The 19525-nt window shown below is 38.8% G+C and overlaps 1 protein-coding gene across 2 annotated transcripts in view; it reads left to right on the forward strand.

Moving 5' to 3' along the window:
• The first annotated feature begins 3712 nt into the window (after positions 1-3712).
• SLC27A6 (solute carrier family 27 member 6) overlaps positions 3713-19525 on the forward strand; it is a 38349-nt gene continuing 22536 nt past the window's right edge. The window contains exons 1-4 of one of the 2 annotated variants that reach the window (XM_064642601.1): positions 3713-4673; positions 13370-13576; positions 15339-15497; positions 16499-16623. In XM_064642601.1, the coding sequence (XP_064498671.1) occupies positions 4160-4673; positions 13370-13576; positions 15339-15497; positions 16499-16623 (1005 nt within the window). In that variant the 5' untranslated portion in view covers positions 3713-4159. The remainder of the gene's footprint in view (positions 4674-13369; positions 13577-15338; positions 15498-16498; positions 16624-19525) is intronic. The other variant, XM_064642600.1, reaches the window with a different exon arrangement.

Below are 19525 nucleotides of genomic sequence, written 5' to 3' on the forward strand. Positions count from 1 at the left end.
CTTTTCAAGTAAGCAGCACTACAGTATCAATAAAAACAGTCAACCCAACAGTATTGCCTATAAAGAGCCATGAAATCCACTCTTAATCTAGTTTTGCACTATTTAATTCCCTGGAATTTGTTTCCAATGGTTGTTCAGTCAGCATTCATGTAACGAAGCTGTGTCTGTATATTTTTGATCTAGTCAGGCCACTGTCTTAGTGCTAAAACAGAAAATAACACTACTAGAGCCCATTGGGAATGCAATTCAACTCTTCGAGTGTCCGCTCTGCTCCATTTCTTTGGGGCAAAGCCAAATGAGTTAACTTAGCTTAAAAACTTTACAAAAATCAGTGATTAGTGGCAAAAAATAGCCAAAGACATAGGGTTTTGAGGTAAACTGACTGTGTCTGCACTTGGAGCTGACAAACAAAGACCACTCACGACCACTTCAGTTTGACTAAAGGAGAGATGTCCCAGTAGCAAGGAGCACTCCTAGAAACGAAAAGCAGTGTGAGAAGCTGTTGCCTGCCAGTTCTCAATGTGTTTGTCGATGCCTCACCCACTGCCCTCCCAGTCCTCCCATTCAATTCTTAGTGCACATGGAGTCACGGGAAAAACAGGTCACATGATCCTCAGGGTTCCAAGCTAAGGGTTACGAAGTTTTTTCAAGTGACATGAAGCAGTGAGCGTGAAGCTGGGCTTTGGCTTGAGTCAAATGGCCAGCACTGAATTTCTGTTATTCCTTATTGTCATGGTTTAATCCCAGCCAGCAACCAAGTACCACACAGCTGCTCGCTAGCTCCCCTGCTAATGGGACTGGGGAGAGAATCAGAAGGGTAAAAGCTGGAAAACTCATAAGGTGAGATAAAGAGGATTTAATAGGAAAAGCAAAAGCCATGCAAAGCAAAACAAGGAATTAGTTCACTACTTCCCATGGGCAGGCAATGTTCCTGAGTCTGAAGGGCAGAAAAAAAAACCTGAATAAACTGAGCTTTTCCTCTTTTTGTGGTGGAAATCTATCTTCAAAAGGTCTAGTTGAATCAAGTCTTTCTCTTACTAATAAACTACCAATTATCCAACTGCAGGAAGCAGATGTCAAGATTCAAAGATTCCTTGACTTTTGTTACTGTCCTTCCGCAGTAATTTTTGCAAACATTGAGGAAGGCAATGTGCACTGTGATTTAGAATAATTTATAAATTTTTGAGTTTCTGGAACAGAAGTATGTATCACATCTGATGTGGAGGGAAAAGTCTCCTTGTAATAACGTGGAAATCTGAGAAATCCTTTTGCAGCATTTGAATTACATCTCTTGAAAATTTTATCAGGTCCTTGTTTTCCTGTCGCCTATTGGGTAGCAGGAGAGCAATGACATACATGACATGCTGCAACCTTGTTGTCATCCCCCTCTGGTGAGAGGGTAGATTTGTCCCTTAATTAGTCATTTGTGCTGTGTCAGAGTATGAGCCTCCCGGGCTTGCCAGCAACAATACATTCCTCAATCTGATTGCCTGGAAAGTGCATGCATTCTGCACTGTCTTCATTAGTTCATTTTGTGCATTCTTTATGATCAGTACAGAGCATCCTTCCAGCTCTTTTGCAGCTCTTGCTTCCTCATTTATCAATGTTCCATTCACACCTCAATGACACCAATATTCTTGTCACAAGGCTCTAGAAGAGGCTAAGAAGATCCTTGGACATAAAGAAGACTTGGGAAGAAGCTGACAAGAGGTTTTTGCTGAAGTGAGCTGTGTTAGCTAAGAAACCCACCAAATTTACACAAAGCAAAATGGCATATAAGTTTTGTAAGGAGGACTCTGGACAAATTTAGGCCATTTGCTTACTGTATGAAATCATATCTCTGACATATTATTTCTAATATTTAAACTTTTGAATTGCCATACGCAAACTGTCTCTGCCCTAGAAAGGAAAGCTATACAGTATAGGCTGGTTCATGGGCTGAAAGAGTGACTGACAAACAGAGCAGGGGAGAAGAAGGTGAGGGGTGGAGGAGGAGAGTATATCACAGAATCACAGAATATTCTGAGTTGGAAGGGACCCACAAGGATCATGAGTACCAGTGGGGATTGCCCTTGAGACCCCGGTGTTATTAACACAGTGCTCTAATCAACTTAGCTAAGGAGAGAAAAAGAGAGAGGGAAAGGGAGAGGAAAAGGAAGCTGTAGACTGGTAGCAAAGGAGAATGGCTGGAGATTTAGCAGAACCGGACACAAGGCCAATAGACTAGGTGGAGACTGGATGAACAGAATATCAGATAGCTGTTCTGAAGAAGCAAGGATCTGTCAAGTCTGTTCCATTCTGATGGGAAAAGCACAAGCAGAGTCTGGAAGACTTGAAGAGCAGAAATTGTGAGGCATTGTCGGATGTAGTAAAGGAGGATTCCAGAAAGAACTGACTGAGGAGTTGATTTAACTGTTCAGGCTTTACTGTTCTGTTTGGGGTTCTACAAACCCTTGTGCTAGACAATCTCAAGAAGGAGGTGAGCATATCCTTCCGGACAGAATGGGATTCTCTCCCCACAATCCACGAAATTCAAAATTCAAGACGAGTCTGGAAGAAGCATGCTCTGGTATATGAATTTCTTCTTTGTCCAAAGAAGGAAGACATCCCTCATTGACTCCTAAGTGCACAAATGACACAGAGGGCTGGCTTGACAGTGGAAACAAAGTCTACACTGTCAGCTTTCAGACCTCACAGTTAAGACATACTATCTTGTGGACCAAAAAGATTTGAATATCAAGTGCCAACTGGATTAACAAGTAGTACATCCTTGCAGATATTTCAGTAACATCCTGGAGCACAAAATAACAATCTAAACTGCTACCTCAGTATGTGAGACATGCCATAGGATGGGATGTGGAACGTGACAAGAGGCTAGATTGTTCCAGTGAGATACTGATAAAAAGCAGACAGCAGAGTTCATGCTGGAAACTACCAGTACTTGCAGTCTTACAACTTTAGAAAATTCCTAACTATTCAAAAGTGCACTCATATCCAGTAAAAAAATAAAATAAAATAATAATAAAATGACTGTTCATCCAGTCTCCACGGGCTACAGTTTTAAACTAAGTAAGTATCTTCTGATTTTTTTTTTTTTTTTTTTTTTTTTTTTTTTTTGCGATGCACTGGAGTCATGAATTCAAATTCCTTGTGATCAACATAAGGGCAGAAAATGTGTCACTCGTAATATAACCTCAGTTTACTGGGGTCCACATAACTCCAGGCTCAGCTGCAACGAACCACTTCAGCACCACTTTATGTGTCCCACCAAGGGCAAGGCAGGGGATACGCCGGGATGGCGGGGGGGTGTTGAAGTACCGGCGGTCACAGGCCTCAGCAGCAGCAGCAGGACCAGCACCCAGGTGTGCCTACTTCTTGCCAGCGGCACACAGAATCCCTTCAGCGCAAAGAATCAACTGGCAGAGTCCACGGACCCACGGCCTTGGCCCAGCCCTCCTTTCCCTGGCGGGCAGAACCGCTGCCGAAGGCATGTTGCGGCCCCGGGCTCGGTGCAGCACCGGCCTCCTCAGCCTCAGCCTCGGGCAGAGGAGCGGTGTGAGCGCGGGCGGGGGCGAGCCCCGGGCACCGGCGCGGTCACCGCGTCCCGGGGCCGAACGGGACCCACCTGCCCCCCACCCCGGCACCTCCCACCGCCCTCCCCGGCCCGCGGCCCCCGCGCCCGCTCCGTCCCGGGGCGAGGCTTCCTGCGCTCCCGGGAGCCTCCCCCGGGCTGCGGCCGCCGGGCGGGGTGAGGGCAGATCGCGCCTTATGCAACCGGCTCAGGGAGCGGCCGCCGCCGCCCCGCCGGCAGCAGCAGCTCGGCACTGTCCGTGAGTGCCGGGGCGGAGGGGGAGAAGGGCTCCGGCCGCGGCAGTGCCCGGGCAGCGCAGGAGCTCCCGCCCCGCCTGCCCGCGCCGCTCCCCGGGCCGTGCCCAGGTGCCGGCGGCTGAGGCGGGCGGGCGGCTCCGGGCGGCGGCCGCGCCGTGCCCGGCTCTGCGGGGCTGAGGGAGGGCGGCGGTCGCCGTCGGAACTCGGCTCCCCTGCCCCGGGCGGGTGTTGGCGCGGCTGGGGGAGGAGAGGGCGGGAAGAGCCTCAGCCCGTGCCGGCCCTCGCCTCCGCGCCCGGCCGGCCGTGAGCCCGGCGGCCCGGCTGCGGGGAGATGCGTGCCTGGGACGACCTTTACCCGCTCCCAGTGCCGCCCTCCTGGGTGCCGGGGGCTGCCGTCGGGATCCTCTCCTTGCACTTCATCCAGAAACTCCTCTTCCCGTACTTCTGGGCCGACCTGAGGTACCTGCTCAAAGTGGTGACCTATGGGCTGAGAGTGGAGATGTACCGGCTGCAAGGGAGGGTTGTCACCGTCCTGGACAAGTTTGTGAAGCTGGCAGAGAAGCAGCCCCACAAGCCGTTTCTCATCTACGAAGGGACAGTTCACTCCTACCAGGATGTGGACCGGAGGAGTAACAGGATAGCACAGGTCTTCCTGCAGCACGAGGCTCTGAAGAAGGGAGACACCGTGGCCTTGCTGATGGGCAACGAGCCGGACTTCATCCACGTGTGGTTCGGACTGGCCAAGCTGGGCTGTGTGGTGGCATTCCTCAACTTCAATGTCCGCCTCAGATCTCTCCTGCACTGTGTCAGTAGCTGTGAGCCCAAGATACTGGTTGTGGGAGCAGGTAGGGTGTATGCCTCATTCCTACATCCAAAGCTTTTAATGCCACGTCTCCTGTGTATCTGTCTCTCCAGCTCCTTTATTGAAAACCTGATTTTCAGATGTTCACAGAATGAAAGAAACCCAGGGCTGGAAGGAGCTTCAAGAAATTTTAAAGTTTCAGCCTCTCAGGCAGAATCAAGCATATCCATGCCTTGGGGACACCCATTTAACCTTTTCTTAAAAAATGTGCATTACAGGAGAGTTTTCAACATCTAAGTACAGCCTGTTCCAAGTGTTTAATTGCTTAATTGTAGTTGCTTAGTGTGTCTCTAGAAATATTAAAATTAGCTATTAGGAATAATTTTTCATTCCTCCTCAAACAGTCAGATTTAATTCTAGTTAAGTCCTGGACTTTATTCTCTTATACCGTCTCCCACATCTTCCTGCTGATCAAAACCACTGCAAAACTAGAAGGTCTAAGCTCAGACTGTACAACCTCTGCTGTTCAACTGTTTGCAGAGTATGACAGTTTTCCAGGAACTAAGGTTTTGACAGTAGAGCATATAGAAGGTTGATTCATAATAACCAACTTACTGCTGGTGTTGGATTGTAGAAGAAATTGCTGTGTTTGAATAGGGATAGAAGTGTGTGTTGTGTAAGTTTCCAGAGTATTACATTTTTATTAAATGCTTCAAAAGAATTTCAGATCTCAATGTAGGCATACTGGGCATTATATGCTCAAATTTGGCTTCAGTTATAGAAATGTATGAACTTAAGACAGATCCAAAACATAAACTTACCACAGCGTTTATGATCAAGTGCAAGTGAGCCTGCAATGCTGAAAGATCACACAGAGCCTTGACATTTGGTTGGAGGAAAATATTTCCAAATATTTCATATTAATATTTTCCTGCCTCTCCAAAATTATTGTTTCAAGTCTACTTTGCCTTATTCTGTTTTTCAGCTTCTTGGCTTACTCCTGTTACATGGGTCATGGGATTTTTCACCCATGACAGCCAAATGGTGGAATTTCCTTCCATCTGTTCTCTGCTGCTACAAATATATGCTTTCAAAAATTTATTTAAGATTTTTCCCTTTCATATTTTTAATTATAAATCTTATTATTCTGAATCTATATGGTAGACTGGTTTAAGATGCTTGGTAATTAAAACAAGCTCTTGAAACAAAAATGCATTTAAGTATAATCCCAACACATGATAACAAGGCTTCTGAAATGAAAGGTTTTTATTTTGCCCTCTTACTTAATAATAAAAAATCAAACTTGTTTAGCCACCTCTCATGAATATGTGTTTTTGAGTGTATGGATTGAAGACTGGAATTAATGTTCAGGAACTTCTTGCTCATTGACTGTAGTGAAGGAAAAACTTTTGATCAAAGCTTATATCTAAGAGAGGTTTTTTATGTAAATGAGAGGTTACCTGAAGAATGAAAGCACCATTTGCAAAGCAGGATCAGGACCTGTATTTCTTCACTCTTAATTTGCTACCAGCAGCTGATGGCAAGAGCAACTGTGTCGAACGAGGTTGTTCTGGGAGTCTTCCTTTGCTCACAAAAAGAAAAGCTGTATGCAGACAGATAATAAAGCAGAGACACCAAGAAATTACTCTTCTTCAGAAATTTGACACTCTTTTATTTGTATCTGTGAAAGAAGTTAAAGTTGCTAGGTCCTTGGTTATTGTCCACATCATATGGAAACCTCTCCAGAGGAGTCCAGGTTTAGCAACCTAAGGTTTATACACTGTCCAGTGACTTTGAGGACGAACTCACATCACTCTTGAAAGAAACATATCGTACCTAATTATTATAGATAATAATTTCCCACTAATCTTTATAAAAATTGCAGAGCAGCATTGAACATTGAGGTTACACAATCAGTTACATAATTCTCAGAGGTCTATTCATGCGTCCAGTGTTAGTGTGTGTTTCAAGGGATTCTTCCTTATCAAAAGGCATGACTTTCTTGTGCATTTTGCCCTTGTGGCCCCATTTTCACAGGAATGTGGGTAGCTTGAACAAAATATTTACACTAAAACCAATCAACCTGTGGTCTAATATCTATCACTGCCATAGTCAGGCATCAATTTTGTCAACTAAGATTGTTTTTTAAATCAGACATTTTTATGTAATGGCAGTATTTCTGCATAGTGAAGTTCTAAATTTCAAAAATATGTAGGGTTTTCACCCTCCACAAACAGATACAGACCTCACTTAGCAATTCTATTTCTTGGAATAGTTACAAAACTATATTTTCAATATTATGGATGACTTTTGATCTTATGTATAGACTGCAGCACAGCAGAAATCATCCTCTTAACAATTTGACTGCTAACTGCTCAGCAAGATCAAATTTGCTCTAGAAATTCTTGTCTGTAATGGCACATTCAAATCTACTTAATATTCAGGTTCCATTTGTGCTGAGGGGAACCTTCCAACTTTGCCTGCTATCTGAAGCAGTTCCCACAGACAACTGTTCTTTGCTAAATCTTCCCTGCTCAGAATGGTGATGTACCCTCCCTTGGTGTGAGATGATTGCACCTTGCAGCTTTCTTCAGTACCTCTTGTGATTTTCAAAAATGCTTTTATTTTTTTTACAAATGTGATATTTCTGTACAAATAGGCTGGATACTATTTATGGTGGCATTTTCTTCCATTGCCCTGGCCCGTTTTTCATAGTTGCCTCTTGCAAGGTCATTCTCTTTAACCAAATTTGTGCTCTTCACTATTGCTATGTGCCTGCATATTTTTCAGGCATTCCAGTTTGGTAACCCCATCCAGTTAGTATCATCTTGTCTTTGCTTCAGCACTTGGAATCAGACTTTCTTCTGGCCTGACAATTTTCTGACATTTTGATTGCTGTTTCTATCTTTAGATGTGAGTGTTCCAGTAGTATTTGAGGTTTGTGGGTTTGATTTTGATTTAATGTATTCTGTGAACCCTGCAATTGAATGCTTTATTCTTAAGCCTCAGATATATTATAAAAACTTCAAAATTTCTCTGTCTTGTTGTTTCTTATATGAAATGGCTATCTCTAAAAGGCTGATTTTTTTCTATGACAGCAATATTCTTTTAATTAATTTAGCACAATCTAGTAAACTTTTTTTTCCTTCTCATCCAGCCTCTGACTAAAAAGTGAACACAGATCTTGTGATTTGCCAATATTTAGTCTTTCTGTTCCTTTCCATTATTTCCATTTGCCTTTGTGTTAGAGAGAGGTTTTTTCTTTAACTACTCTCCTTTGTCTGCTGTGTTCCCAGAGCATTTAGCTCTTGCTTTAATTTGTTACTAAACATTGTCAAACTCCTTTCCCAGAAACACTCTCTACCACCACTCCCATTCCGGGGAATGTTTCTTGAAAGAGATTGAGAAGTTGGACTTTAAAATGGCATTTTTAAATAAAACAGTAGTTAACTAACTTGAAAATAAATGAGGAACTTGTAAAAGAGAAAGAAACAAGCTGAATACTCCTCTCTTTACCAGCCAGCCAGCATTAGCTTACTCTAACATGAATCTGACCTGTTCAAAAGGTATTTGTCCTTATTACGGTTGTTACCAGACCGTGCCACCCTTAATTTTTTAAAAGCTGCTGCTTAAACAGAGGAGTAAGGTGCTGCTTAAAAAGAAGACACCTTTTGAGGCACTGGGTCCCTTCTGGGGACTATTTCTATTGATTGAAGTCTTGCTTGAAGAAGGAATTACATTGTATGTTTTGTATCGTTGTCTTTACTGCAGAGTAACAGAAATACCATTAAACAACACTTACAATCTAGTGACCCATCAGAAATGCACAAGTGGAATTTATTTGCTAGCACTTTCCTAGTGTGTTCCTACTTGGAAGAGTTCAGCCTGGAGTAGGACACCCCACATCACCATCACGACTTCCTGTGCAAGGATTCAGCTGTTAAAGGATTGCATTCTAAACTCCATGAGATTGATTTCCATCAGTCCTGATAACAAAGGCTGTTTAGGGAGTGTACATGGACGTGGACATGTGTGGGCAGTGTGCTCTATGTGGGTCTGCTTTGGAGGGGGGGACTGGACCAAGAAGACCTCCAGAGGTATCTTCTATCCACAGCCATCCTCTGATTTTTGCAGTTCTGTACAGAAGCACATCTCCCAGCTGTACAGCATTTTCCTGGCCAGGATTCCTTATTCTTGAGGCACTAGCAATGCTTTCTGCTGCTGCTGAACTAGGCAAAACCACATCTACATCCTCATGAAAGAGACTAAACAAAATATTTTTTTGGTATTTGTAAGTTAAGGTCATATAGTGTTACATACCAGTAGAAGTATCACCTCTCATTTTAGTCACTGAGTGAAAAAAAGAATGGATTTCATCAAAGCCACCTTTTCTTATCTATATGAAATAAGAAACTATTAGGACCTAAACATTTAGGACAAGGGAACTACAGAAGGCCTGTGGGAGACATGCTTACCCCCCTCTGTTAGACATCATATCTCTCTGATTACTTGTTCTTGGTTTATGTCTTGTCCCAGATGGTCTTTGAGCGGAAAAAATGGGCCAACTGTGATTCACAAGGTGTTTTATGTTTTATTACCTTTACTGCTTTCGGTGGCATTTCAAGATACCAACACTGATCCTGAGCCACAGCTGACTTTTCTGTTATTATGACTTTGTGAGAAGCTGTGCCGAGTGTAACAAGTCACTTGGGGGATCAAGTACAAGTAAAAATTATTTTCCGAGGCCAGACAGTGTGGGGAAGAGTTTGGACTTGCCACAGCTTCCTGAGCACATCAGCCAGGGCACACATCAAAGTTTTGTAAGAACCATTTCATACAGCTTTCTTTCTGAGTAACTTTCTGTTCAGTACAAGTTGATCTCATAATCTGATGTATTCCTTTCATCAGTGTGGGACTGTGTCCTTGCCAAAAGCCTGCATTGTTTCTTTGCTAGAAAATAACATAAAAAACCTTTGTGCAACTTGAAGCCTAGGTCGCTAGTTGAAAACGTATTTTCCTTGCTTTCTCAAAAGATGTAACTGAGTTATGTATTCATGTGAGTAAAATGTAACAGTTTCTCAAACTTTTGTTGAATAATGAACTGCTTTAAAAGCAAGAGGAAAAGAAAAGCAAAAAAAGTGGAGAAGCATTCAAGATCAATTCCAGATATTTTTGTCCCAGAGGAGCCAAATAATTAGCAAAGGGTGAATATTTGTATACAAACTGTGTAACTAACACAGAGAGAACTTTACATGCTTCGTATAAGCAGCCATTTCTTCCAAACCAAGTAACCCAAAACCTGAATATACTTTCATAGTATAAAAAGTAAACAAGTACTGGAGAGAAACCACAAGTTTAAATAGCTGGATTGCTTTACTGTAATTACTTTCGTATATGACAGAGTGCACATACCAGGTACTTCTGGAAATAATTGAATTATAGTTCTTCCAAGAGGGCTGTTTCTTCCTGACAGGTGAACAGGGCGATATGCAAAGACTGGAGAGATCTTCACAATGTCTGGCACAGAAGCTTTTTTGTGGAACGAAACACTCATGGAACAAAATGTTAGTTGACTATCATTAGAATTATTGTTTGGAAATATGTTAGCACAACTGAGAGTTATCTTCAAACACCCCATTTCCTCTGTGTTCCAGAAGTAACTTTCAGCTTCTGGCACTTCGAATATAGCTGTTTTAAATTGCCTTTTTTATTCAGGATATAATTTATTGTTTCTGCTGTTCTCTGCTATCTACCAAGAAATTTCTTTCAAGGCAACATTCAGTTACAAGCTGTTCACATATTGTTCCACATACTAGATTCCTAAGCACAGAAGAAAAATTCTGCTGTGTAATCATTTAATAGTTCAATAGCAGTAAAAAAACCCAAAAACCTTAGGTTCTAGGAGTGAATGTTTAGAGAAAAAATAAGCAGTGTGCGTGTTTAATTTGAAGATTGATCTTAACTATTTTGGGTAAATATGTTTCAGTCTACTAAAAGAGAGCTGTGTCCTCATGTCATTCTTGAATCTTAAATGATCGTGTCTGTAGGGTTGCAATTAATAGTTGCCATCTTTCTCCCTTTGAACCAAGAAAAAGAGGAAAAAGAAAAAGAAGAGGTAGGTCCTCTTCTTTTTGACAGACTTGCACTTCATGTTACTCAAATACAAAAAGAACTTGGTGCATATGTTATCTAGAACTTATTAGTACTAAAACATTAGAAAAGTTTTTGATTTCATGTCATGCAGCACTAAAAAAAAATATTTTCTGCAGACAAGTTAGGAGTTGGTAGGTGATACATCTTTATCTTCACTTTCAAAAATGCTGAAAGCAAAGCAATTAAGGAATTGAAAGAAGGAATGAATTTAGCCATCAAAAATAAGGAAATTCTGCAATGATCCCTTTGGTTTCTGTGGTACTTAAACAGGATGGTATTCACTGATGTTTGGGTTTTTTTGGCTGTGTCTTTTGTGATTAAATGACAGGTGAAATTTCATTTACAAGTACACTTTAGTTACATGGAATAATTCTTCACGATGAGTTTTACTGGGCAGTTTTTCCTCAATATTTGTACATCATGTCTGTTGCCTGGTAAGGACACTACACAGGATAAACAGCCAAGTCCAGTTCAAATAATTGCAGAAAGCTGGAAGAGCCGAGAAGTTCTTAGCAGTCCTGAGCACCTTTGCTGGTATTGTAGCTGGAGCCAGTGCACTAATGAAGAAAGTCAGAGAATGCTGTACTCTTTTACTGTTTTTGAGAACAGAAGTGGAGAGTTCAGCCACTTCTAACACTTGAGTTTCTTTTGCTAGGTTCTCAGCCTAACTTGCACCTACATAAACTATCCTTAATATATTTAAGAGACACATTAGAAAGTCATAACTATATAGTTATTCTGTCACACTTAGTTTATGAGTAGCTGTTTAGAAATAGTACTGTTGTATTTTCGTATTTATTGGTTGAACAATATACTGTAATTCTATTATAAGACAACAAGACAGAATTAATATGCCAATGAACTTTGACATTCAGTACATCAGGTTTCCTGCAGTTAATACTATTGTCTTTAACATTATTTTTTATTCACATTTTTTCATTTCATTGCCATGTATAATAGAAGGGAACTGTGCTCCAATGATTCAAACAGGAGATCATCTGTATTTTAGACTTTTAAAATTATTTGTGTGATTCCTTCTTGAAACCATTCTGCAGTACAAGGAAGTTAGAACATAAAAATTTTAATGTTGCACTGTGTCAGATCTATTTGTTCAACATTCATAGAATGTTTAGAATGTTTAAAACCTGTCCTCTGTAGGCTTTAGGTTTGTAAGACATGTTTAGTTAATGATAGTAGGCTGTACCTTGTAATAGAAATACAGATTATTATGTTATTAATTAAAATATATACAGTAGTCTGCCATTACGAAAGTAGTTCTCTGAAAGTTTAAAAATCTTCAGTTATTCTGCTGTAAAATAGATGCATTCCATTTTTGGTATCCATATTAATATTAGTGAAATGAACTTGGAGTTGACATCAGGCTTTCAAATGCTGGCTCTGGCAATGCCACATTGTGAGACCTGTCAGCTTTATTTGTTTATTCATCTATAAAAACTGAGATAATAACACAAATTTATACCCACAGGAATATTTGCAAGATTAATTGGATTGACTGAGATGTATCAAGGCAGTTAAGTGTAAATGAGTTCTACTGAGAGCAGTGTTACTCCTACTCTTGCCATGTTTCCTGGATTAGTACTTTAAAGACTGTGCAGTCTTCTGAGAAAGTGACATTATAAAAATGCTTCAAAATATAAATAGCAGATGTATTAAGGATTTGTCTTTCTATATATTTCCTCTTTTTTTTTTAAATCTGGGAATCTCTCTCATTTCTTTCCTGGTAAGGCAACAAAATAAATCTTAGTTAGACTGCTGGTTTTATTTTATAAAGATAAGTGTGTATTTATATATAGATAAAGGCCAGTAGAAGGAGTGGCTTTCAGTAAATTAACATGATATTTTAAGAAAATAACATTGTCTGATGTGCCCAAAATCAAATTCATTAAGGTTTTTAAAACATTCAAAGTGCTACATAAATAGCCTCATGGCTCTTTAGCACTGAATTAGCACTCGTTAGCACTCTATTAGTCTGAATAAGCCACGGGCCTGTATCATGTTTCTATTCTGTGAAATTCAGGCATGATATAGTAAATTATGTTCGTAAACTAATTTGTAAATTAGTTTCTATGTGTGTGTCATTTGTTTTCAAATTAGTCACTTCTGTCTGCACTTTTGAAAAAAAATAATGGGAGATTGCTGTTGACGGCATCCAAGGAAACCTGCACTGTAATTACCAGTTTGAATGTAATTGTCTTGCATCTTTAATGGATTTCCTCATGGTTTATTTGAAGTTGAAGCTCAACCACACTTCATTCTGGTCTTAGCAATGACTAAGGGTTATCTAATATCGTGTGGGAAGCAGGAGTTAGTAATCAAGGCTCACAATTTTGCCTTGAGGGCTAGTTGACAATTAGACTATGTGGGGTCAGCAGTATTTTTAGCACATTATACCCTTTTTCCACTGCATTCTCATTCTAGTTCATAATTATTTTATTGCATCTATTTGTATCCATGGAGGCTACTTTAATTTCTCTTTCTGCTATCAAAACTCTAAGGAAAAATACTTTTTTCTCTAGTTTTGTGAAGACATAATGTAAGTAACATTATTTCATGTTAATTTTTAAGATTTGCTTGGGACACTGGAGGAAATTCTTCCTAACCTTCAAAAAGATGTCAGCGTCTGGATAATGACCAAAGACTCCACTCTTCCAAGTGTGCACACCCTTTTAGACAAAATAGAAGCTGCATCTGAAGACCCTGTTCCAGTTAATCGATGCTCTGCCAACAACCTCAAATCAGCTGTTTTATATATATTTACTTCGGGAACAACAGGTACATGTCTGCTGAAAAGGTCTATGTTTTCCTTCAGCTTTCACCCAGAAACTTGATTTTTTTTGAAAGTGTATCTTTTAATAGCAGAATGTCATATTTCTCATCTAGAAGCTTTATTATAGAAAACAAGAGTGTTTCTTGTCAGTAACTCTATTCAGTGGTGTATGGGTTTCTCTTCTTTCTTTTTTTTTCCTGCCACATTGTGCGAATACTATGAGAGGCTTTGCCTCTCATTACTTCACAGCTAAATTGTTTGTAAAACATTGTTTTATTTTGTGATCACGTAGCCCTGCCTAGCCAAAACACCTAAGATTTTATCTAGGACTTTAAAAAACAATCTTGAAACAAGCAAAAAGACATTTGTTTTTTCCTTCGTTAAGTCATGTCTTATGCAAGTCATGGTAGAGACAGAAAATAGGATTAAGTTATAGCCTTTTAGTTTAGAAACAGATGTCTGAATTTGTAACCAGTGCTCCAGCAGCTAAGAAGCTAAGACTTAAAAACACCTGATCACTGAAAAGCAGAGCGATGTTGTTAAGCTGGGCACATAGACTTTCCCATTCAGTTGAACACAACAGTTTTAGCAACAAGAAGATTTTAAATGAACATGTGATTTATAGCTTGGTTCCTTCATACAGACAATAATTCAGTTTATTTGCTTTTTTGGGGGGAAAAATAGTAAATAGGAACACCAGTCAAAAACAATATTAGGATGTTATAAATATTGTCAAGAGGTGAGGTTATGTTTGTAATACCACTAATATAAATACGGTTGAGCTTGCTGGTCAAAAGTAAGGAGTTAAAATTAGCTAAAAAATAATACAGAATTATCCAGGTAGTATGTTTTTGTTGTTATGACTGTATTCAGAATATCTGTGTGAAGTCTGAAATTTCAGTTATGTAGGATTTAATATATTTTTGAATCCTCGTATGCATCACATTAATTTACATTGAATTTCTACTATGTACCATGTAACTAAACGGTAGCTTTGCTAGAATAGGTGAGAAAACTTTATGAACCATTAGATTTTTTTGAAAAATTGAACAGCTCTCACTGTTCATCATCAGCCTGACTCAGCCTGAAATTTGTGAATGTGAGTAGCCCAAGAAGCCCTTGCAGGAGAGTCTGCATGTTGCTGAACAAAAATGCTGGGCTGAACACGAAGAAAACTCAAAAAGAAGAACCTAACTGGAGTGGACTTTGCACTGGATTTTTTTGTTTGTTTGTTTCTAATTCTACATAGTCTTAATAGAGTTCTAAAACAAATGGGAAGATATGGATGCACGATTCTTGGATAAGCACCCACTACTTCATGTAGATCCCATATCATTCTAATTTACCTTACAATCACTATGATTCGTGCCTGAACAAGATCTGGTGTGATGCCTCTTTATGTTAAAGGAAGCCCATATGCAGAGTAAATAGTTTTGCCACTTTGTTGGCTCTATATAATTCGATAGCAGACAAACCATGGAGTTTCTTTGTGTTTCCACCTGTTTGAATTGACTTGACATCCAACTAAATAGTAAACAGATGGGGTTGCAAACTGGCTTATCTTTATGTGTAGAGAACAAACATGCAATACTGTATTAAACAGGCAGTTGTCTGTTCATGGCCATCTAAACAGATGTCTGAAAATTTGGTTGCAGAACAAAGAATTGATTCTTTTATGATTTTAGAGACTTGAACACAGGAGAAAAAAACAACAACTGAGTTCTCTTTAAGGGAAACTTTATGCATTGTTTTGTGTTTTTATTGCAGGTCTTCCAAAGGCTGCAGTCATCAGTCACATGCAGGTTCTTAAAGGAGCTGCTGGTCTGTGGGCTTTTGGTGCTACTGCAGAAGACATAATTTATATTACTCTGCCTCTTTATCACAGTGCAGCATCTCTTCTTGGCATCGGTGGATGCATTGAACTGGGTACATCTTGTTTAATTTAATTGTGTTGTTAATATAAAATTAATTGATATAAAAGTGTATAAAACCGCTTAGGTCCATTGCCACTAGGAAAACTGATGCTTTGCTGAAATTAAATGAATAGTCTTTTTTTTGGAACAGCTATAGATTTATTTTGGGGAGAGGGAGAATGTTATAATAACAAAGGATCTCTACAAGAAGGTCTCTTCATGGAGAAGAACTTGTTAGAGTAATTTGTGTCATGAATGCTTATACTTTCTTTTATATTTTGGTAAAAATGAAGTTAAGGACATCTGCAATATTTTGGCAGTGTGTACAGTGCATTGGTATCTGTACAGACTAAACATTGTACAGTGGAATAGAAATAAAATGTATTTTTGTGAACTTAAAAACCTGACAAATACATTTTGAGTACACATTCATCTTTTCCATATACCATTAGATGAAATATAACTCTTTTTCATTTAATTTGTGTACTATTTTGTCATGGACAATAAAGTACATGTTTTACTGAGACAATGTGTCCTCAGTGACTCTCTTATAAGAGATTTCTTTGGAACTTCATGGCAAGTATTTCTTGTTTCCTTACACATCAAGGACAAGTCAGAGCAAAGGAAAGATCATTGTAATATGGATTAACTCTGTCTGAATCTGCATTGCTGAATACTTTCTTTAAAAGTGAGGTTTCAGTGATATCCAAATGATTTGTTAATCAGGCTGAATTTTCTGAGTATTTTCAGTTAAACTCTTTTAAATAATGTTACAACACTGACAATGAGAAGTTCTCTTCTTGTGTTCAAGCTCTTGTCTATTTTGTTACTGTCTTAGCCAGGAGGCTGGTTTCCTTCTTTGTCTACCAGGTTTCAAATAAAACAGCTTAAGTACCACATAATTCTCTAAACAAGGCTGTTCTAGTTCCTCCAGTGTTCTGTTTTGTAGAACCAGTGAACATAACTGCCACACTGAGAAATTGGTTCATTTCCTTTTCTACTGTTTCCATAAAGGTGCAACCTGTGTGTTGAAAAAGAAGTTTTCAGCCAGTCGGTTTTGGAGTGACTGCAGAAAGTACAACGTGACTGTCATCCAGTACATTGGAGAACTTTGCCGTTACCTTTGCAATCAGCCAGTGGTAAGTGAAATCAAAGTGATGGCTATTCGTCTGTAAGTGATATGTACATTTATCGTTCTTCATGTGGGTATGTTAAAATTGTATTGGAAATGTCCCTCTGCCCTTCTTTTTGTGTGATGTTCTTCAAAAATTTGAGGATCTGTAGGGGGCTTAATAAAAATAACGGCTTGAATCACGAAGATTTACTAAAAGAAAAGATTTTGAGATTAAAAAACTGATTCAGTATCATTTGGGGAAAAAATATTATTTTACAGAGTTTCACAAGGTAAGTTCAGAAAACCAGGATTACTGTCCAGTGTCTTTTCTGAATTTTCAAAACTTTGTTTCTTGGCACCTGACTGTATCAGAGGTCTCACGTTTTGCAGTTCATGTTTTAGCACTGTGGAATGCCTTGTGGAATGTGCATGTTTTGAGACTGTCTAAATCATATTATAAAATTTGGAAGGGACTTGGTCTAGGTTAGCCGCTTTTGGTTCCAATGCAAAAATGTTTGCCTTTTGTTCCAGTGAGAAAGCTATTCTAGACAACAAATCCAGTTTTGTTACAGTGACATTCCTCCCTGAAATACTTCTTTTCCCTTGGTAGTTAGTGGTGTGATGGTTTACTGACGTGATACCAAGTACAAAGTGTGCTGAACCTGTTGCAATTACCACGTAGAGCTGACTCAGGCTAACTGAATTAACTTTTGATCTGGCTATTTTCTGGTATATTTCTGTACCTACTGGTTGATGATAGAGAGAGCTCAAGATGTTTAGGCTAAACCAAATGCCGAAAATTTGTTGGGATTAACTCAAGATATATAGAATAATATAGATGGAATGAATATAACTTGTTGCGTAGCAAATCCAACTGACTTTCTATCCTAAATGTGTCAAAATGAATATGCAAAAAACATTAATCATCCAGTATAAACTAAAATTCCTCTTGCTGGCAACTTCCATCCATTTATGAGCTGTGGGTTGTCCTGTTGTTTTTCAGTAATAAATCCCAAATGTTACCTCTTACATTATCCTACCGAGTTAAACATTTTAATAAATTACTTTACCCAATTATTATTTAAATAGATTTTATTTTGAATATTAAATAAAAATAAAATAATACCCTACAAATGCCTGTAGAACATTAAGCAAAAGGAACCGTGTCCTCTCTTAATTTAACCAAATGTTTAAGAGAACATAAAGCAATTTGTGAAAATGTACAGAAGTTAGATGCAATGCAGCTGTTACCTCATTGATCAGCCTCCCTTTGCCTCTACCCTGATTTCATTTTGTTATTTCAAAAAAAAAAAAACAACAGTGGTTTATTTCCTTTTCAGTGAATTTTATTAAAGTGATTCATGTCTTAGGAAAACGCGCCAGTAATTCAAATTACTTAATCTGAAAATTATTTTCTAATCCAAGCCCTCATTTTACAGTTTTCCAGAATAACATCCTCCTTAAGCAGTATTCTAAAATAAGAGAATGCAAATCAGTCTTGTTTTCCAGTAGAATAATAATTTGCATTAATATTTCAAGTTGCTGACCAAAGAATGGAAAAGGTCATTGGATTTCTTTTCCCTCTGGAAATTTTTCGGAAGAATGTTTAAGCAATGTAGGGGTGGGTCATAGACCCTACTACACTGTACACACATGCCTCAGTGAAGTGGAAGTTCTTGAATTAAAGAGAGCATGGCTAATGTCTCAGTGACCACCACTGACTGCAATGGAAAACCAGGGTAGTAACACCTTTCACTCTCGGGGTTTTTTTTGTTGTTGTTGTTGTGGGGTTTTTTTTGGGTTTTTTTTGGTTTTTTTTTTGTTAGGCTGTGGTTTTGGTTTTTTTCGTGGTGGCTCTTTATTATTATTGTTATTGTTATTGTTATTTAATTATTTTATTTTATTTTTATTTGTTTGGTTTTTGAACTTTATAGTAATATAAACAAAAAATTACAGGATAACAAAAGATCAAGTTAAAGGCCATAAAGAAAATCAAGACATATGAGAGACATGTGTTTTTGTTTTTGCACTCCTATTTATCCTGTTCAGTATCTTAAAGCAAGAATGATAGATTAATGTACTTCATTTCTGAAACAAAATCTCTCATTTTTAAATCCTTACCAAGCCATCGTGAAGTTAAAGCAGTTTTAAGTTTTTCCAATAAAGTTATTTATACCATCATTAACTATTTATATACTACATACTGTGATTATACAGTCATTAACTCTCTATTAACTATATAACTATTATATTTGTTATTTTATGTGCATACTTCCTAGGAGCTGGCATGTCCAAAGTCTTTCTTCTGTGAGGCTACAGGTTTGGTGTTTTTTTTGGTTTGCTAGCTTGCTAAACCTCAAGAAAAATTAAAATTATAAAATGAATCCGTTTAAGAGCTAGATACTTGAAGAAAAATAGTAAGTATTTGTCATGGTAAAACTGGAAGAGAAGCATGTTCACACAAATAAGTAGAAGGTTGTAAAATATGCTGTGCAGTCCATTCTTAGTTTTCAAGTAGGTAAAATAATTTGCCACGTTGGATTCTCTCTTTAAGTCTCATTAATGTAGAAGTACTGTATAGTCTAGCAGCATGAGAAAGATATGACAAGTACAAGTTCTAAAGTTCTGTGAAAATGTAGGCAGCATTCTCATGGTTAGAGCACTATAAAGCCCTTCTAATCAACATAGATTAGACCATAGCAATTACCCTATGTTCCTTATTTGGTTTTTTAACACTAAACTTGAAAGAAATAGTATGTTTTTTACAGCTGGAGCCCAGACTGTGGCTTCTTATTTCGTAGATTTTGAATTAAACTTTGGGCAAGTCTGTGTGGTAGCATATAGACTCCTGGCTGAGCTTCGTTATTGGTTTTGTCTTGTTTGATCATTCTGCCTCCTACTCACATCTGCAACAGCTCTTGAACACT

This window comes from Pseudopipra pipra, chromosome Z (genome assembly GCF_036250125.1).
Source record: "Pseudopipra pipra isolate bDixPip1 chromosome Z, bDixPip1.hap1, whole genome shotgun sequence".
In the NCBI taxonomy this organism is placed as follows: Eukaryota; Metazoa; Chordata; class Aves; order Passeriformes; family Pipridae; genus Pseudopipra; species Pseudopipra pipra.